Consider the following 19540-nt stretch of genomic DNA (forward strand, 5'->3'; position numbering starts at 1 on the left):
GTGGAAAGCTTGTTTTGTGTTACTCTTCACTCTTGATCTTCACTCTTGATCTTCACTCTTGATCTTCACTCTTGATCTTCACTGGTAATCCAAGATCGACCAGATTGATATTACCGGTGGCTACCGACTCCAGTATTCGGACACACCGAATTCGCCATGTTCCATTCCGTGCTGCAGATGCTCAAGTGCATTGCGTGGCTCTGACATTGAATAGGACGCTGTTTTCAAGGACCTTAACCCTCCAGAGGAGTTATTCCTAGCCAAACATGCACGGTAACATCCCGAGGCATAGAAAGCCTACAGCGCAACCGTTTCATGATCAACGCACGGACGAGAGGGCTAGCCTTGGGCTAAACTGTTAAGTAGTATCAAAATATTTATTTCTCGCTATGCCCCCAATTTAAGATCGTATATCACAAAATTCATCACTGACGACACATCTTCTCTTCTAACTTATAGGCCAATGCAATAGACCGCCGGTCAACGGTCCTCGTCATCAGGACCGCCGTAACAACAAGCAACGGACCGACCACGCCCACCGCGACCATCCAGGACAAATAATAGACATGGCTACCAGCTTCATCATCCCTGGTCGCCGCAAAGCCCTTCCCCCACAGTGTCCGACAAACGGTCTCCAGAATAAGATTGCGCAAGATGCGGATAAACGTCTGGTGAATCAGATACAACGAAAACGAGATCTCACCAGCGAACTGGGGGATAGGCGATTCGAGCACTTTCCTGATTAAAGGGAGATGTCTTATTGCGAAGACGGTGAGCACTGCGCCGACCGAGTACCAGCTGTTGATCCGTTTGACGGGGTAGTTCCAGAAGGGGAGAATGCTGATTTCGGATGAATACCAGTACTCGTCGTAATGATCTACCCTGAGGGGCATGGAGATGAGGTAGATCCCGACGGCGAGAATAGCGAGTACTGCAATAAGGAACAGCTTGGACCGCCTAGAGCTGGACTTGTGCGTAACTGGAGGCAGGAGGTTTATTGACATGTAGTTGACCAAGTCGAGCTCTGCGAATAACAACCCAGAGAAGAAACATAAGAACTCGTGGAACCCAAACCAGAACAATACAAAGTTCAGTACTCCTATTGTTGCGAGGCGAGCTCGGGGGGTAGCAGATAGTAAGGCAAGGATGGTGAGGTACAATAAAAAAGACCCATGAAGTTCGACAAGCATCGTCCAGAGTTGTGAGTTCAGCCCCTGGGTGCCGCCGATAGGAACAAGTCCAAGGGCACTTACAAGACTCAACGAAAGGCATTTCAGATGCGGCCAGATTGAGGACCACGGTTCAGCACCAGGACAGCCTTCGGTCTCGGGAAAGCGCCAAGAGGAGTAGGCGCCAGCAAAGAAAAGTAGCTGGGATATGACACAGATAAAGAGAACAGGAAAATACAGGCGAAATCCCCGACGGAGGGCAGAAGATGTGAGCTTGCGGTAGCAGTCGGCGTTGTGATTTTGGCCGCGCAGCCGGATGATCGCTAGAGGCACCGAGTATCCTGAGATAACGAAAAACAGGGGGACCATAGCCGTCCCTGCGAAAAGCGTGCGGAATGGGGGGAGTTGAATCAAGTGCCGGTTTTCTTCAGCAGGCGTATCGGTGAAGCCGCGGTAGGGGATATGCATTTCGCCAACAGTGAAATGGAACCAGGTCACTATCGCTGCTGCGATACCGCGAAGTCCGTCTAGCCAGCGCTGCCGGGTGTCCATGCTTGCTGCTATCATCTTGAATGGGGTAGGAGATCAGGCCAATTAGACAGCTGATCCGGTATTGAGAAAGTATAAGATCGAAAGGGTGCAGAGGATCATAATAACTATAGGGACATAGCTGTTCTCCTGGGATATAGACATGGTTTTGGGATTTGCAGTGGTGTCTGAAGATACCTATGGAAGCGAAGTCTGACAACCCAAGTATAAATAGCATTTCAGAGGCCAGGGGTCTTGATAACTCCTTTCCTCGGTCCGAAGGCGAGATAACCAAAACCTCGTCATCTTGAAGGCCCTGGCGGGCTAATGCTGGCCATCCTTACAAGATACATGTCTTGGCCCGGCTGTGTACAGGCTCCTGTCAGACAGCTGCATCCAATCCGGAGTATAGATTGGGCAACGCGTAAACGTTCTGCATACTGAATGATAAACGAAAGGGTCAGCAGCGGCTGAGCATGTCCTGATCCTGAGGAATTCCTGGCAAATAGCTGGCAAGCCCGTGCATTAGTCGTGCCGATATCGCACATGCATTTACTCTTGGGGTCTGCAGTGGGCATAAACTAGCGTCAAGACCGACGGCCTCAGCTGAAAGTCATCCTGCGGGCATTAAATATGGCGTCGCTGAATAGCACGCGATATCGCCAGATACGCCCAGGCCACGTAATCAACGGCCCTTCAGGGATGGAAACAATACGCATAAGAGATATTCAGCTCGCCAGCGAGTCAGGGCTGTGTCAGGGCCGTCAGCCGTCAGTCTGACAGGAACTAAGGCCGCATTAGCTCGAGCTTTCTCACTCTTATGGCCCAATAGAAGACTCGCATTGTGTGACAAGCCGGTGGGATCGGCAGCCAGCCGTCGTCCAAAATCAACCCAGAGTATTTATCTAGAACCATAAAAGGCAACCGGGATGTTAGGGTTCCTGCAGCTTATTCGAGGTGGCTGCGGCTGAGCACAGAAAACCCTGCTAGTTGCGTGCCAAAAGGTCATTTATTGGCTCCCTCTACTATCATTGTACTCTGTAAATAACCAACAGCTAACTAGTCATTGGGGCTGAGAGGTCGGAGTATAGGTCTGCGAAAATGCCAAATCCGATATTGGGCGCCATCCGCGGTTGAATATGCAAGGTAATAGATATAAACCCTAAGCCTGAAGGCGTCCAATATGTAATATCATTATTTTACTTTCCAGGACCGGCGTGAAGCGACAAGAAAACAACACCATGTTGACCGCTATATGGAACAAAGTCTTCAATCTTGCAGGCTGCATTCTCGTTGCCATCATTTATGCTTATCTTCTCAAGTATTCTGGAAAGCTCTTGACCTTTGACACCCTTGTGACAATATTCCTGGCAGAGCTGTGTCGATGGACGAACCAGCGACGGCGACACATCTCGACTGCGCGCCTTCAGGCTGGCGCTTCTCTTGACATCGTCGAGAAGGGAGAGAAGCAAACCGTCAGCCCGGGAATGATTGCTGCAGTCGTTGGGTATCGAGAAGATCCGTTCTTGTTCAAGCAAGCGCTCGAGAGCTACCTACAAGCGCAGGATTGCCGCTTCCTTCTCGTCAGTATCGACGGGGACACGGATGAGGATGAAGAAATGATAGACGTATTCAGAGAGGTATGACTTCGGCTCCAGTTCTATTCTCATGCTGACAACGGATGCTCTCAGGTGTGCAAAGACAACGCCGCGTTCATCCATCTCGACGTCCCACTCGCCCAAATTGCCTTGCAGTTGGAAAGAGAGAGTGAAGGTCGCCTCTCCCAAACCGACATAATAACAAGATGCTGTTCTATTGCACGGGGGGCATTGGATGAGAAGGGAGTGAATGTGTCCGGTCCTGGTGCAATCACTCGCCTCTGTGTGAGCCAGCCGCACATGCATAAGAAAGGCGTAATGTTTACCTCTTTCATCATATCCCTCGTGGTCTCGGACATGTTAGGTATAGAATTTGTTTGGACCTCCGACTCAGACTCGATGGTGCTCCCCGATACCCTAACGCGTACGATGGAAACATTCAGTGATGGCACTATCGGCGGTGCAAGTACAGCGCTTTATATTCACAACAGGAACGAAACGACAATCACTAAACTCGGAAGCGGAGTTTATCTGAACGAGCTTTACTTGGCCCGATCATTCACCGGTTCGGCTGCAGCCAACGACTGCCAGAGCGGTCCCTCTGCTGCCTTTCGCATCTCTGCCATCCGTGATGAGCTGTTGGGTTGGTACAAGCAGACTGTTCTAGGCCATTGGATGGTACGCTCTCCTTGATTACACCTGCACTGCCGTTCTAACACAATTTTAAAAGGTTACGAACGAAGACAGGCACTTGACTACTCGTCTCCTCCTTAAAGGCTGGCGAGTGGTCTTTGCCAGCGACGTCCTAACAGCCACCGAAACTCCAACAACACTACGAAGATGGCTTTTGCAACAGGTAACCATTTGCATTAATATCCGAAAGTGTCCGTCTAATCTGTTTAACAGGTCCGCTGGGCACGCGCAGTGCACATTGAAAGCCTCCATCGCCCGGCCGTCTATCTCGTGCAATCGCCCATCCTCTTCCTCGCCTCCCTGAGAAGGCAGACAGCAGCCTTCCTTGTGCCCACAACGATATTGATTTACCTATTCACAGGCATTCTGGTCTTCGACGGCATCCCATTGCAGGACCTCGTCCGTCGTCAGACCATAATATTCTTCTACCTCCTCCTTCGAAACCCTTATCGACCCTCGCTGAATACCTGGCTCTGGTTTCTTCCTGCCGCTGCGTTCTATAACATCCCTTTGCCGGCTATCGAGATTTGGAGCTTCTTGACGGTTTTCCATGACTCCTGGGGAACAACCATGCGCTCTCAGAAGGAAGTGAGCAGGCATTCCAGATGGGCCGTTCGATTTTGGGAAGTCGGATTTTTCATCACCTGGATGGCAGTTGTCGGAGGCACTTTAGCACGATACCTGGCTTCATCCTGGATGTTGAGCCCGTTCCCCTTGGGGGCATGCATATTTGCTGGGGCAGCGTCGGCAGCGGGCCTTTCGAGCCTTTGGATGGTTCTTTCTGAGTGATAGCAATTTGTCTAACCTTAAGCCTCTGCGAACCCTATCGTACTGAGAGGCTGCCTTGCTCTGCCAGATGGGGCTGTCAGTCAGGTATTCATCACACTTATATTCAACATGGCTTTGACGCGACCTATCGTTCCTCCTCATTTCTGAATCCTATAATCGGTCACATTTTGGCTTTACTTGCAACAGTAATTCTATTCAGTAGTCTTCACCCGCTCTCACGCCGCGACATGGTGGCAACCAATCCTTCATGAATAAACCCACCTTAACTGGCCCTGGCGTGGACAACACCGCAGGCAAATAGCTTGATTGATAGCTTATACACTTTCGATTGTCAGACCAACCGATCAGCCCCAGGCTACTAGTCTCCCCTTACTGAAGCTGCCAGCAGTCTTGGTTTCTCACTGATAATGCATACGCATGGCCCAGCCTTGGTGCCTCGCCGCGAGGCTGGCGGTGCAGCCATTCAAAAACACCCACGTTGCAGATAGAACCCCGCCTGCACACCAGGAGCAGTGTCTTATGTCTTCATATCATCTAGCCCAGATATTGTCCGCCCATATATCAGGCATCTCACGCACTCTTACTTTCATGTCCAGAAAGGCTTCGCGCCCAGCAATACAATGTATCTCCGATATGGCTCATCTTCAAGCGCAGGCACACCGAAGAGAGTGACTGTGTGGATTTGTGTAAGCTTTCTCGGCACCTCTTACCAACTAGCGCAACCAAGTATTGATTCTCGACTACTATTTCTCCTAGTGTAATTGCGGCGATGGTCCAAAGATATTCACCAAATATCCGGTATGCCAAGTGTGCCATCATGTAGCCTGCTCTAAGTGCCAGCTTGTAAGATGAGTCGCGTTGTCGAAGTACCATAGAAATGCCACATTATAGTTGTTTCGTGGCCAGTGCTACTATTTAGGCCTGGTAGATCCTCTGAATGCAAGTCTACTTGTTATTCCATTCCCAATGCTGTGCTATGTTATATAAAAGTACTTTGGGTACCACTGCTTGTTACATCTACTGGGAGGGGCCAAACGTGGTCAGGATATCATTCCTGCTCGAATACTCTGGACAGATCAGCCCAAGTCATCACATCAACACTGCAGTCCATTGGTGGCGACTGACGATCATCTTACTGCGCCAGTGGCTATGCATTCAAGTGCTAGGGTTCCTATATCGATACTGCGCTCCTAGAGCATGCTACCTCCTGGCTGGTCTATCGCCAAATATCGCATAACTTGACCTTAGCGGATCTTCTGTGGGAGGCTGGCTTCCGCGATACAAATTGGAGAGATCATAATGGTTTCACCTGCCTTATGGGGCTAAAAGACAAGTACGACCATATGAATGGCCCGTCTGCTTCATTACAAAAGGCGCAATGGCTCATCCGCAACGGGGCATCCGCAACGGGGCAGATCCGAACGGGGGATATCCGCATCAGGACCGCAATACTGCCCAGCTGCCTTTTAATATGCTACGATCTCGGCCTTGCCGCGTACTCTGTTACCCAAAATGCCAACCTTGGCATGGAACTGCGGTAGCTGAGTGTCCAGTGCCTTGAGCTCATGAAATCCTTACTCTTTGACCCTTATCGAGGTGCGTGTAATTGCTCTTACTCTTCATATGGCTGCAGCGGCATAACACAGTTCCTTGACGGGTTTCTCGCCAATATCTATGGCGATGATGAGAGCGGTATTTTTGATCATCTCGCAGCAGCTCTAGAGTCTATTAGAAGCGTACTTTCTCCCCCATGTCCCGGGAGTATTTATGATTTGATGGCCCCTGATGTGCTTAGCTTTATCACGTCACACGCCCTTCACATTACCCACACTTGCACCTGCCATGGGCAATGGGCTAGCCTGACGATGAGATCGCAGAGCTCTTATATACCGAGGCCAAATTGCACCGCATGCACGAGCAGCTCATAACCGACCTTTTGACTGAGTATAGAAGTCAAGATGAGACTTTGCCTCTCTCCATACGCGGCTACTGGTCAGAGCGCATCGGCCAGGTCCTTTCACCAGACAAGGAAGAAGGCCAGAACCTACGCGAAGTAGGTGCGATTCTGTCAGACACAGGGAGTCTAGATCCACTGGTCAGTCAAACTACGGGAATTTGACTAATCCCAGCAACCTGGGGATCCTGCTTTCCCCTGTTTTCCCCAACTTCATCTCCAATGCTACTTGGCAAAGCTGGGCATCAGCATCAAAATCGCGCTCCGCTCCTCTCTATCCTCCGAATATCAAGAGTAAGACATGTAAACATCCGACTTCGGATGAAGGCTCCCGATATGTGGATAGAAGCTTCAACGTGATCTCCTTCTTTTTTCTCGAGTCATGATGCAAGGTGCTTACAGAGAGCCAAGTGCCATGGCGCTGGGCGCGTGCTTAGTTTGAGCTGGGAAGGGAACACGGCATTGTTAAAGGTTTAAGGAGGCTTTCGGGAGTTGATCTTGCCGGTACTTTACCAGGAGCTTTTTTATCGTCGGTCTACCTTCCTGGTGTTGGCCTGGACGGTGTATACTGGATGTGACCAGAAATGGACAAATATTTATCGGGCCGGCTACGTGCGTAATGGTAGAGTCATCCGAAGCCTAGTTAACAATCTATCTATAATATGCTGCTACAATTCGATCTCTATAGTCACCATTATCAGCTTTAGCTGTCACAACTTTGTGGGGAGTCACCAGGGATGCAGGGCAGCAGCAACCCCCACAAACTCCAAACTGTCGAGAGGGTTTGGGTGGCAATTCCCACTTCTCAGACTATTCGCTGCCCAATAATGGCTTTCAATCTCAACCGTGGTTGGCAGTCCCACGGTGCACTCCAGACTGCGGAGATTCTCCTTGCGGGGGGTCGACTTAGGGCCTTGGCTGTTTCTTCCGAGTTTCTCTGCTCAAAGGTCACCCATATCTCCACACAGTTTGAGATTGGAACCTTTAGACTCAGAGCTTGACTCGTTCACTCTTCATCCGTCGCAGTTCGCCTCTCATGCTGACTGCTCCTGGTGACGCTTCCAGCGTGACTCCATTGGTCCCAGAATACGACGAGAGTTGGTGGCTGGACTTTGGCCCGTGCAGCCAGTCATGCAGCAGATAATCCGACATTAATCCTCCTTGGCAGCTGGCCAAGAGCATCCTTTGCTCGGCGAAAGTGCCTGAAGCAGTAACGAATTGTCACACGCCAAGTCGCTTGGGCTGTCCCCAACGGTGCAACAGTCGACACTTCCTTGACAGTCGCAAGGGGATTTGAGTGTTGAGACTCATGTAGCTGTGTAAGCTGAAGTAAACTGTCATAATATACAGTCTAGAAGGTGAAGATCAACGCAGGACGGAAAGCACGAGTAGATAGTAGATGCAGTTAGCCGATATCAACCCAGACCAGCCAACCGCGGACAAGTCCCCGAGCCAGAAAGCCACAGACCATCTTCCACTCTCTGGCTCGTTAGCTCGTCCAGTCTTGCAGTGAGTAAATGCCGTGGTCTGGCAGCAGAATTCCCGTGCTCGACGTCTCACACCCCAGATAGCAGCTGCCACTCACCCCACAGCGCCCAGGTCGGATACCCCAGACTGTCATTTCTGGAGGATCCGAGCAGCTCTTCCGAGGCATCCTGCCGTGCTCAGATCCCAGTCGGTAAATCCGAGTGCAGCGCGATCCGACGCGCTGGGGTATAAAGACGCGGTGGAGCTCTGATCCCCCGGATTCTATCTCAGTCGATCCATCCCCTCTGTCGTCAACATGCAAGTCAACGAGAAGCCGGGCACGGCCGATGAGAAGGCCATGGGCGGGCACCATGAAGACTTGAAGGTCGACGATCCTACGCAGCTGGCTGGTCGAGGCCAGGCTGCCACCGATCAGTATGGCCGCGCGCTGTTCGAGTTCGACCCGAAGGCCGAGTCGCGGCTGCGCTGGAAGATGGACTTTTTTCTGCTTCCTACCGTGTCGCTGCTTTATTTATTCTGTTTTATCGATCGCGCGAATATTGGTATTTTTTTAATGGTCCTTTTTGAATACTGTCCCGACTGACCATATGCTCCTACAGGAAACGCGAGACTGGCAGGCTTCGACACCGACCTGGGCCTCGCTGGCAACGACTACAATGTTGTCCTGTCAATTTTCTACATCTCATATATTGTCTTCGAGATTCCGTGCAATCTTGCGTGCAAATGGCTTGGGCCCGGCTGGTTCTTGCCCCTGTCGACGCTGCTCTTCGGAGTCTCCTCTGTCGCGACGGCCTTTGTAGACACGCTCGCACAGGCCGCCGGGGTGCGATTCGTGCTGGGGATATTCGAAGCAGGCATGCTTCCTGGCATTGCGTATTACCTGAGTCGCTGGTACCGCCGCAGTGAGCTTGCGTTCAGGCTGTCGCTGTATATCGTCATGGCGCCTCTCGCCGGGGCCTTTGGAGGGCTGTTGGCCTCTGCCATTCTGACCCTGGATCACTTTGGCAGTCTACACACATGGCGCATGATTTTTGCTATCGAAGGGATCGTGACGATTGCGCTGGCAATAATCGCCTTTCTAACGCTGACCGACCGACCGGAGACAGCAAAGTGGCTCACGCAGGAAGAGAAGGACCTGGCCATCGCACGCCTCAAGTCAGAGCGAGTCGCGACGACCGAAGTGCTCGATCGCATCGATACTACAAAGCTCCTCCGGGGCATCTTCAGCCCAGTGACCCTGGCTACGTCGTTTATCTTCCTCCTGAACAACATCACCGTGCAGGGCCTTGCCTTCTTCGCACCGACCATCGTCCGTACTATATACCCCGACGCCAGCGTCGTCAGCCAGCAGCTGCACACTGTCCCGCCGTATGTCGTGGGCGCGTTCTTCACCGTGCTATTCCCCTTCCTCAGCTGGCGGTGGGATAACCGGCTGGCGTTCTTCGTCGCAGGCCCGCCGCTCATGATGACGGGGTATATCATGTTCCTCGCATCGACCGACGCACAAGTACGATACGGCGCGACATTCTTAATTGCCAGCGGCGCCTTTGCATTCGGCGCGCTAACCAACGCACACGTCAGCAACAACGTGGTCTCCGATACTGCTCGGTCGGCCGCGATCGGGACGAACGTGATGCTGGGCAACGTGGGCGGGCTGGTGTCGACGTGGTCGTTCCTGGACTTCGACAAGCCGGACTACCACATCGGCAATGGGCTGAACCTGGCGACGAGCAGCATGTGCTTGATCCTCAGCGCGGCGCTGTGGGCGTGGATGAAGTGGGACAATCGGCGGCGCGCGCACACGGACGTGGACCAGGCGCTGTCGGGGCTGTCGCAGAAGCAGGTGCAGGACCTGGACTGGCGCAATCCGGCGTTCAAGTGGCGACCTTAGTGGAAGTAGTGGTTATTATAAGTCAGTCATAATGCAGATGTTATGTTATGTTAATTGTTAATATTGATCAGTGTAACGGCAACTGCCCATTCCCCCGGTAGAACATCGGCTATTGCAGCCCTTATTTTATTCTGTTCCAGCCCTTGGCATTACTTTAAATCAAGACAGTTTAAAGCTTTGCCAAGGCCCGGCGTGGCCCTTCTAAGCCTGCTGGGCCTTTCTGGGCCTTGGGGTTGGCATCCTGGAGAAGTTACAGATGGTATGGGACCAGCTGCACTCCGGATTTCGGACATTTTCTCCAGTGAACAGACCAGCTCATGTTCCATGATTCTATCCACATGGCTCTCTGGCTCGCCCAAGATTCGCCAGATTCGCCATTCCGGGTCATCTCCGAGCACCCACACTCCCAGTCCCCATAAAACTCTCCCTCACCCTCCATCACTCTCCAGCCCCCGCGCTGATCGGCCCTCGCGGTCTCCGCATTTCGTTCCCTGGGCCCAATCATTCTCGCGGCATTTGCTAATGGCTTGCTGAGGCACAGGCCAGCTCTTTGGCCCCTGCCGTGCTTTGTGCCTTCACTGTTCGGGGTCTCCGGAATCGCCAGTTTGCGGACAACGTCCGAAAGGTGGACTGACTGATTCGTCGTTGGAGAAGCTGGCTCATTCACCGACGATGTGACGCTGCCGCTGATTCTTTCTATAAATGCAGCCCTCCGCTGTCCAGCTGTAAGGGGGGTCAGGCTGCTTCTTTTCTTTGCTCCCTCTTTCCTCCCTCCTCTCTCTCTGCGTTCTTCTGTTCTCCGTGTGTGTGCTTTCAAAATGGCGGGCGGTCCAAAGCAGCCTCTCAACGTCTTCCGGCTCAAGCTGGACGGCGCGCCGAGGGAGGTCCTGAACTGGCGACTGTGGTTTGCGGTGCTCACGTTCGGCCTTATGGGCGCTGCCCGTGGTGTCGACGAGGGTTTGATTACTGGAGCCTTTGATTCAGTCGATTTCCAGCGCACTATCAATTTCGAGTCGTACGGCGAGGTCGAGCAGACCAACATCCGCGCAAACGTCACTGCCATGGTGCAGCTGGGCAGTGTTGGTGGTGCTCTCATGTGAGTGTTCGCTGCCTCAACCCTAACTGCAACTGCTAACCTGCCAGTGCGTTCCTCTTCTGTGACATCTTCGGCCGTCTCTGGACTTGTCGTGGTCTGTGTATCGTGTGGATTGTGGGCATTGCCATCTTCATGGGCCACGGCGGAAACCTCGCTGCGGTCTATGCTGGACGACTGGTTGCTGGGCTGGGTGTTGGTGCTACTGTCGTGGTGGCACCGGTCTATCTCAGTGAAATCGTACGCCATGTCCGCTTTCCACTTGTGATTCAAGCTAACTGTTGCAGGCTCCCGCGCAAATTCGTGGGCTGTGCACATGTATCTTCACTGGTTTCGTGTACATTGGAATCGTCCTGGCCTACTTCGCCAACTATGGCTGCGAGGTCAACATGGGAGACAACACGCATGACCGCTGGGTACGTTAACCCTGAATTTAGTAAAAGAAAGACAGCTAACTAACTTTCCCAGCTCGTCCCTACTAGTCTGCACATCATGTTCGCCGGCATCATTTTCATCCTCTCCTTCCTCCAGATCGAGTCACCGCGCTACCTCATCAAGAGAAACAACTACGAGCAGGCTCTGCACAACCTCTCGCGCATCCGCAACCTCCCCCCTGACCACCCCTACGTCGTGCAAGAGCTGGCCGGGATCAAGAACTCCCACGAGGCCGAAATGGAAGCCACCCACGGCCTCGGCTGGTTCGGCGTCGTCAAGGAGGCCGTCATGGTCCCCTCCAACCTATACCGTCTCTACCTCGCCACCGGCGTCCAGATCCTCTCGCAATGGTCCGGCGCCGGCTCCATCACTGTCTACGCACCCCAGCTCTTCTCCCTCCTCGGCGTCACCGGCTCTGAAGAGGGCCTCCTCGTCACCGCCGTCTTCGGAATCGTCAAGCTCGTCGCCGCCGTCATCTGCGCCCTCTTCCTCGTCGACGTCATCGGCCGCAAGCGCGCCCTCCTCATCGGAATCACCCTCCAGGCCATCTCAATGGTCTACATCGCAGGCTTCCTAACCGCCGTCCCCCAGCTCGGCGTCGTCGACGACTTCGAGCTTTCCCCCAGCCAAGCCGGTCCCTCCCGCGGCGCCATCGCCATGATCTACATCTCCGGTGTAGGCTGGGCGCTTGGCTGGAACTCCATGCAGTACCTGCTCACGGCTGAACTGTTCCCTCTGCGCATCCGCGCCCTGGCAACTTCCACCGCTATGACGCTGCACTTCGCCAACCAGTACGGCAATGCGCGTGCTGTGCCGAATATGCTTCTCCCCACGGCGCAGGGTGGTATCGACCCCAAGGGCACGTTCTGGTGCTTCGGCGCTGTTACTGTGCTTGGTGGGTTGTGGGTGCTGTTTAGTATCCCCGAGACTGCCGGGCGGAGTCTGGAGAGTATGGATGCGTTGTTCCAGCTTAGGTGGTACAAGATTGGTTTGTATGGTAACAGGGATGCCGAGACTAGGGATATGGTCCAGGAGAAGATGGGCGAGGATCGGGATATGGCTGCTGCGCAGGTGGCTAGTATGAATGTTGATGAGAAGGCTAGGGAGGAGCGTAAGGAGAATGTCTAATGGGATTGAAATGTATGGAGGTATTCATGATGGGATGACTGATGATATACAAAGACAAGAGTAGGGCTAGGTATATACTTGACGTGGAATTCTATGATTATCACCGTATAAAGCTATAACTATAAATCCTCGGCATCAAGAGGAAGAAACCGTATAACCCCCGTCTCAGGAAGACAGTTCACATACTCAAACTCGGCCTCGCCCTTCTTAAGCACAGAAACCTCATGCCACGTCCTGAACCTTCTGGCATCCCCAAAAGTCTTCGCATGCCGAATCGCCCCGTTGAAAATCTTCAAATGGGACGGATGCCGCTTCGCCCAGCGCTCCAGGTCCTCCAGATTCCGAAAGAAGCCCGCCGCACAGGTCTCTCTTGCGGGGGACCCATCCCCATCCGGGTTTGCCAGTGGGACATTACGAACAAACCGCAACCCCATCGCCCCAGATTCATCGCGATTCTCCCAAACCCACCTTAATCCCGCACGCAGACTCGGCTCCAGCTGCGCCTCATACGCCTCGGTCTCTACATCGTCGCAATTCCCCCAGAACTGGCCCGAGCGGATATGCACGAGATTGTCGAATCGGTTGATACCTGCTAATCTCTGCCGTAATCCTGCCGGTGTCGGCGAAGGATCCGCGCTATCAATCCCTTCACCGGCAGCCCGGCCGAACAAGTCCCCCGCCGAGTCGGGGATCCGGTCTCGCGCGGCGCCCCAGTACGCTGTTAGTGTGTGGCCGACGGTCTGGGACCCAGGCAGGCGCGCCAGACCGGGGAGGTAATCCAGCCCCGAGTAGTTTGTTTCGAGGCGCGAAGTTGGGGTTGTGAATTTTTCTATCCACAGGCCGATAGCTGTCGGTTTGCCTAGGCTATCGTAGACATTTCCCAGATTCAGGGATGACATGTGCGTTGCGCAGAGGGTTGGGTTGGACCAGTAGCATACCCATGTTAGGGAGGAGGGGGCGTCGTCGCCTTCGATGAAGGTGAATTTCTCCACTGCAGTTTCCTGGCTTTTGGCGCTACTGAGCCAGTCTTGGATAGCGTCTGTGGCTTTTTGGAATGCGGTCTGGGTGTCTGGGGTGGAGTTGTGCCGCTGGATGCCTATGTATGCTGTGTAAATAGGGCTAGTACTGCTGGGGAAGTCCAGCTTCCAGCGCTCCATGGGCGGTTTGTGCCCGGGGGGTTTGGCGAGTGGGTAGATTCGGTTTTTGGCCATTATTCCAGTATTTTTTGTACAGATTCAAATGTCGTCCAGAACAGTTATTGAAAGGTAGAGTCACCTTTGAGCACTTGGGATTACCAATTCATTATCCCCGCCTCGTGAGACTCCACATGGGGAGAACGGAGATCGTCCGAGGCCTGCTATTGGTGCAGTCGCCCCAGCCAGACACACTCGGGCTTTGTCTGTGCCACCTCGAGTCTCCAATTTCCATCCGGACTGTTATCTCTTCTCTCATAATCGCGTCTCGCCGGCGGACAGCACTGATGCCTTATTATTCAGGCTATGTTTCGGCGAGGTGCGACCACGCTAGTCTGCTTTAAGACAGGTCGCATCTCGTGACCGCCGTCAGCTGATAAGCTCTCCCCGCGATGCCTGAGGCAGGGATGGCCAGCCAACCAGAGAGCGTCGCGTCTCTCTGTTGTGACAGCTGCAGCGTCGATCCATCTCTTGCTCTCTCTTGCTCTTGCTCTCCCTTGCTTGTCCACTTCACTTCAACTCTTAAGGGGAGGGTCGCTTCTTCATCATCGAACATCCCAGCTTTATTACTTACTACTTCTAATACACCATGACTACCCGCTATCGCGTTGAATGTACGTCCCCGAGTCTGTTCGTTTCCACTGCTAACGTCTTCCAGATGCCCTCAAGGTATGTTGGTACGGATACCTCTACCAAATACCTCTTGCTAATTTGTCTTCAGTCTCACCGTCGAGATCAATTGGTAGGTGAATCAATGCCGGTTTCGCTCTCCTACTAACCTGGTCCTAGATTGAATGGATTAAGGTCCGTCTCTGTGGAACCCGTCTGCTTCGGTATCCTAATAAACCATCAGGGCCTCCTGGCTGTTCCGTTTGTGCTACATTCACAGCCTACCGCCGTCTACCAAGAGCACAGCGAAAAGCTCACAGAGGTTGCACTCGACACCCACCAGCGCTATGCAGAAATCTTCCGAGATGTCGAGGGTCTTATGGACGATCACAGTACTTGTACCTATCCTCTGTAAAGCTATTACTAACGGTAGCAGTTGAACATGAACTCAGCGGTGCTGCCGGAAAGTCAAAGCTGAAGCTGCTTGTTCCCACAGTTGGCTTGTTCTTCACCAGGCTATACTTGAAGGACGCCTTCAAGTACCAAGACCAACAGCGTTTCATCAGCAGACGGCGCTTCGTCGCTCCCTCTTTCAACGATGTCCGTTTGATTCTGAACTCCGCCCAGATCCTTGGCTTAGTTCACACCCGGGGCCTAGAACTCGTCACTTTCGATGGAGACGTCACTCTATACGACGACGGAACTAACATGGCGCCTGATAACGCCGTTATCCCACGCATCATCCACCTTCTCCAGCAGGACATCAAAGTTGGAATCGTCACAGCCGCTGGATACACGGAGGAAGCCAAATACTATGAGCGCCTGCAGGGTCTTCTCGATGTCATGCACAGCTCCCCAGATCTCACCGACTCACAACGCTCCGGCCTCATCGTCATGGGCGGCGAAAGCAACTATCTCTTCCGTTACGACGCATCCTCACCACACAAACTCATCTACGTCCCGCGTGAGCAGTGGGTCATCGGCGAAATGGCCACCTGGAAAGAAGAAGACATCACCGAGCTGTTAAACATCGCGGAATCGTCCCTCCGCGCCTGCGTCACAAACCTTAGTCTCCCAGTCTCGGTCCTACGAAAGGATCGTGCGGTTGGGGTCTACCCACAGAATAAAGGCCGTCTGTCCCGCGAACAACTCGAGGAGACTGTTCTTGTTGTGCAGAATACAGTCGAGCGGTCCCAGGTCGGAACTCGACTCCCGTTCTGTGCTTTCAACGGTTGCTCCCCTTCTCTCCCGTTCCATCTCCAAGCGGCGTCTAAGCCCGTTCCAATATCTGCGTGTATGCTAATACCAATCGACAGGTGGAAACGACGTCTTCGTTGATATCGGCGATAAATCATGGGGTGTGCGTGCTTGCCAGCAGTACTTTGGCGGTATTGACCCCGCGCGCACTCTGCATGTCGGTGATCAGTTCTTGTCGGCCGGTGCCAATGATTTCAAGGTTTGTTTATGTGTATCTATAATGGAATGTTATGCTGACATGTGCAGGCCCGTCTTGCTTCCACGACAGCGTGGATCGCCAGCCCAGCTGAAACGGTACAACTCCTCGACGAGCTGGCAAGTATCCAGAAATCACTGCCATAATCTCACACCAGGGAGATTTTGTCGTATTTGATGATTTGATTCATGGCTATCCGTACTTGATAACGTGTCGAGAACTTTCCTTTGAAAGTATAATAGGTATACTTAATTATAGCACCATAGCTTAGGTAGATATCTCGTATTTGTCTAGAACATTGAATCCATTCATTCACTACATGTTTATCATTCGTAAGGGGGATTAAGGCTACCTTCGTCCAAAATGAATCCCAAAACCTATCATGCTGTTACATCTTTCCCCATCCACATCGCTTCACTTGATCCTCAAGGGGACGGAACATGCGACCGCGCATGGACCTTATCATCATCCTCATAACAAGACCAGGTATCCTTTGCACCTGCGCGCCCAGACAGGATGTTAACCGTATCCTGCAACTGGAGCCAGAACTCAGCCTTGGGTCGACGACGGGCCCAGTCCGTTTCATTCTTCTCAAGACCGGCGTCGCCGCCCATAACCGAGAACAAAACCTGGGAGCCCTTGATTCCGATGACGGTGGCGGACATCTCGTCTGCGGCGATTTCGTCCTTGGTCTTTTCGGAGTAGCTTTCTAAGTGCATCAGACATTTGATGGCCATGCGCAGCGCGCGGATGCGGTCCATGGGCGAGGGCTTGCCACCCTGTTGGAAGTGCCCGGGGACGGCAGCGCGAGATTCGAAACGGCCCTTGGCCTCTTCCTTGATCATGTCTGCGATGACCTGCGTGGTGTATGTGGAGGAAGCGGACTCGTTGCGCATGATGATTTTTCCAGCGCGGTTGGCGCCCTTGTCGCGGGCGAAGTTGTCGCGGAGGAAATCGATGTCGCGGGCGAGCATCTTGATGTCGATTCCTTCTTCCGGGATGTATACTGCAACGGCACCGACGGCGAGACCGGCTGTTGTGGCGATGTAACCGGACTTACCGCCCTGGGTTTCGATGACGAAGACACGACGGCGCGACGACGAGGCTGATTGCCGGATGCAGTCGCAGAAGTCTATCAAAGCGTTCAGACATGTGTCGCTTCCGAGCGAGTATTCTGTGCCTGGGACGTTGTTGGAGATGGTGGCCGGCAGAACGACCATGGGGATCTTGAAGGCGTCGTACTTCTCACGCGCCTGGCGGAGCTGGGAGACGGCTGTAAAGGCTTCGAACCCACCGACGACGAATAGCGCGTCGAACTTGTTTGCTTCAAAGCATTGGGCGGTGGTCTCGATGTCTTCTGACGGGAGGCCACGGTTTGTGCCAATGTCTGAACCACCCTCATTTACCCAGGGGTCTGTCTCAACCCATCTGACCTCGCGCACTGAGCCTACAGGCTTATCTGCGTGATGCCGGATCAGGCCGGGGAATCCGTTGTGAATGGCGATCGGTGTGTGGCCGCGGTTTAGACAGTATGCCACGGCAGCACGCGAAGCCTGGTTCATGCCTCCTGCAGGGGCACCAACATGGACGATGGCAATTCGCATTCTCTATTTATACATTAGCCAGGTTGTTTGATTAAAGAGCGGGCTTCTCCTACCTTTCCTTCGGGAAGGGCAAGTTTCGGGTGATCAGGTGTCGCCGTGTTTTTATAAGCATAGTGGTATTCTTTGAATTCGGGGTCGCGTAATTCCATCGCGCCTACGAAGTCTCGTTCTTTGATACGCGCTGCAACAGCCTGCGTCTCTTTGACGGCATCCATCAATGGCGTACGCATGATCTTGTTCTCGCGAATTGTGATGACTGGAGAAGGAGATTCCGGCGTCATGTCCAAAACAGCCCGCACGGCCTCCACTCCTTGCAAGGTCGACAACCAGCGATCGTAGGCGCAGGCAGATCCTCCTCGTTGGGTATGTCCAAGAACTGTTGTGCGGGTGTCCAGCCCAAGGCGATCAGTAAGGATATCTTTAACCTTGTCGCTTGTGATCTTGTTGAGGCTTTCATCGTGCGCTCCTTCGGCGATGATGACGATTGTTCTGCGCTTTCCGCGCTCACTACGGTTCTGTCAAGAAGAAGCGTTAGCTCTCAAACGCTAAGTTGTTGTCAAATGTCCTACCTTGGTAATGTTCTCGCACATGGAATCCTCCCAACCATCTTTGGGAGGCATCTCGGGAATGAACAGCCAGTCCGCGCCCGTGGCAATGGCAGCCATCAGGGCAAGCCAACCACAGTGCCGGCCCATGACTTCAATAACGAATCCTCGCTGGTGAGAAAAGGCAGTGTCGAAAACATCGTCAACAGCGTTACAGATACGAGTTAATGACGAGTAGCAACCAATTGTAGCATCTGTCCCGGACATGTCGTTGTCAATTGATCCCACAAGGCCGACAATGTTCAATACTGTGTAAGGCTTGACCTGCTCCGCGGTCAACTCTCCCTTCTTCACCAATTCCTCCAGCAGGCCAGGCCATTCGGAGCGGAAGACATCGGCACCAGTCAAACTACCGTCACCACCGCAAACAACCAATGCGTCAATTCCACGCAGGACCATGTTCTTGGCAGCTTGCAGTCGGCCAGGCCTTTCGCGGAAAGTCATGCAACGAGCGGAGCCGATCAAAGTACCACCTTGGGAAAGCCATCCCCGAACATCTTCCCAGTGTAATTGCTTGATCATGTCCCCGCCATTGACCAGACCTTCATATCCTTCGTACACGGCATAGGCTTCGCAGTCGGAGTGAATCGCCATACGGACGACGGCACGCACAGCGCCGTTCATACCGGGGGCATCTCCTCCGGAGGTCAAGACACCGATGCGGCGGCGCTTGGGAGGAGGGGCTTGCGAAGTAAGTGTTGTTGGAGCCATCACGACGGCAACTGCGACAAATTGATCTCCAGGTCGAAATGTGGCAGCTCAGTCGAGAGAGCTCGAAGCAATGCAGCTACAGGTTAGATAAATGAGAAAAGAACGAGCAGTGACGAAAGAGTGAGTTGATGAAGACACAACTCGGTGCGTGGTGGGGGGTTCCGGTGAGAAAAAGCGGGCTGCGGGTAAGGTACGTCACACTGCCTGTCACAGTAAAGGGAGTAACAGCCGCGGGGCGTTCTCGAGCCTAAATTTTCTGGTATCAGATATTAGCATACGACCAGGGTCATTAATCTGAAGTGCTCTCCCAACCGGATCCGAGTCCCGCCCTTTTATTCATGCAAGAAGGATCGGAAGACTGCACTGTATACAGTTGATCGCCGCAAGGGAAGAAGATCTGCTGATGTCACCAGCCCGAAGGGAGGTGGCTCCATGCTCCCGTTGCGGTTTAGCGTGTGGGCTGTCACGTGCGATATGTCTAGGGCAGGGCTTGCGCGCCCATGTGACGCGTTGATTGGCTGGCAACACGCAGAATAACATAACAAGGATAACAAGGGCTGCAGGATAAATGGCATGATAGATACATTACATTCAATACT

The 19540-nt window shown here is 53.1% G+C and overlaps 7 protein-coding genes across 7 annotated transcripts; 4 read left to right on the top strand and 3 right to left on the bottom strand.

Annotated features, from left to right (window-relative positions):
* Nucleotides 1–425: 425 nt before the first annotated feature.
* Nucleotides 426–1876, bottom strand: ASPVEDRAFT_65238 (acyltransferase family protein; the record flags this gene model as incomplete). Its single annotated transcript, XM_040815789.1, has 1 exon — nt 426–1876. The coding sequence occupies exon 1, from the start codon at nt 1734–1736 to the stop codon at nt 426–428; it is 1311 nt and encodes a 436-aa protein (XP_040672348.1). The 5' UTR covers nt 1737–1876.
* A 1040-nt stretch (nt 1877–2916) lies between these two features.
* ASPVEDRAFT_65239 (uncharacterized protein) lies at nt 2917–4968 on the top strand. Its single transcript, XM_040815790.1, has 4 exons — nt 2917–3337; nt 3389–3973; nt 4026–4151; nt 4202–4968. The coding sequence occupies exons 1-4, from the start codon at nt 2939–2941 to the stop codon at nt 4775–4777; spliced, it is 1686 nt and encodes a 561-aa protein (XP_040672349.1). The 5' UTR covers nt 2917–2938; the 3' UTR covers nt 4778–4968.
* Nucleotides 4969–8514: 3546 nt separating this feature from the next.
* Nucleotides 8515–10110, top strand: ASPVEDRAFT_140683 (putative MFS transporter; the record flags this gene model as incomplete). Its single annotated transcript, XM_040807678.1, has 2 exons — nt 8515–8761; nt 8819–10110. The coding sequence occupies 2 exons, from the start codon at nt 8515–8517 to the stop codon at nt 10108–10110; spliced, it is 1539 nt and encodes a 512-aa protein (XP_040672350.1).
* An 818-nt stretch (nt 10111–10928) lies between these two features.
* On the top strand, nt 10929–12766 carry ASPVEDRAFT_32881 (putative MFS quinate transporter; the record flags this gene model as incomplete). Its single annotated transcript, XM_040810659.1, has 4 exons — nt 10929–11206; nt 11254–11443; nt 11491–11619; nt 11672–12766. The coding sequence occupies 4 exons, from the start codon at nt 10929–10931 to the stop codon at nt 12764–12766; spliced, it is 1692 nt and encodes a 563-aa protein (XP_040672351.1).
* Nucleotides 12767–12885: 119 nt separating this feature from the next.
* Nucleotides 12886–14116, bottom strand: ASPVEDRAFT_75672 (phenylacetaldoxime dehydratase family protein; the record flags this gene model as incomplete). Its single annotated transcript, XM_040816315.1, has 1 exon — nt 12886–14116. The coding sequence occupies exon 1, from the start codon at nt 13975–13977 to the stop codon at nt 12886–12888; it is 1092 nt and encodes a 363-aa protein (XP_040672352.1). The 5' UTR covers nt 13978–14116.
* Nucleotides 14117–14455: 339 nt separating this feature from the next.
* isn1 (IMP 5'-nucleotidase ISN1) lies at nt 14456–16337 on the top strand. The gene is made up of 8 exons (XM_040813427.1): nt 14456–14573; nt 14618–14628; nt 14681–14701; nt 14749–14763; nt 14813–14961; nt 15005–15799; nt 15885–16024; nt 16072–16337. Exons 5-8 carry the CDS (start codon nt 14934–14936, stop codon nt 16165–16167), a joined length of 1059 nt encoding a protein of 352 aa, XP_040672353.1. The 5' UTR covers nt 14456–14573; nt 14618–14628; nt 14681–14701; nt 14749–14763; nt 14813–14933; the 3' UTR covers nt 16168–16337.
* Nucleotides 16071–19413, bottom strand: ASPVEDRAFT_45950 (ATP-dependent 6-phosphofructokinase). Its single transcript, XM_040813428.1, has 4 exons — nt 19254–19413; nt 18195–19197; nt 17679–18140; nt 16071–17628 (listed from the first exon to the last, which is right to left on the bottom strand). The coding sequence occupies exons 2-4, from the start codon at nt 18939–18941 to the stop codon at nt 16447–16449; spliced, it is 2391 nt and encodes a 796-aa protein (XP_040672354.1). The 5' UTR covers nt 18942–19197; nt 19254–19413; the 3' UTR covers nt 16071–16446.
* Nucleotides 19414–19540: the final 127 nt, after the last annotated feature.

The sequence above is a fragment of the Aspergillus versicolor genome (assembly GCF_001890125.1).
Source record: "Aspergillus versicolor CBS 583.65 unplaced genomic scaffold ASPVEscaffold_11, whole genome shotgun sequence".
NCBI classification, from domain to species: Eukaryota; Fungi; Ascomycota; class Eurotiomycetes; order Eurotiales; family Aspergillaceae; genus Aspergillus; species Aspergillus versicolor.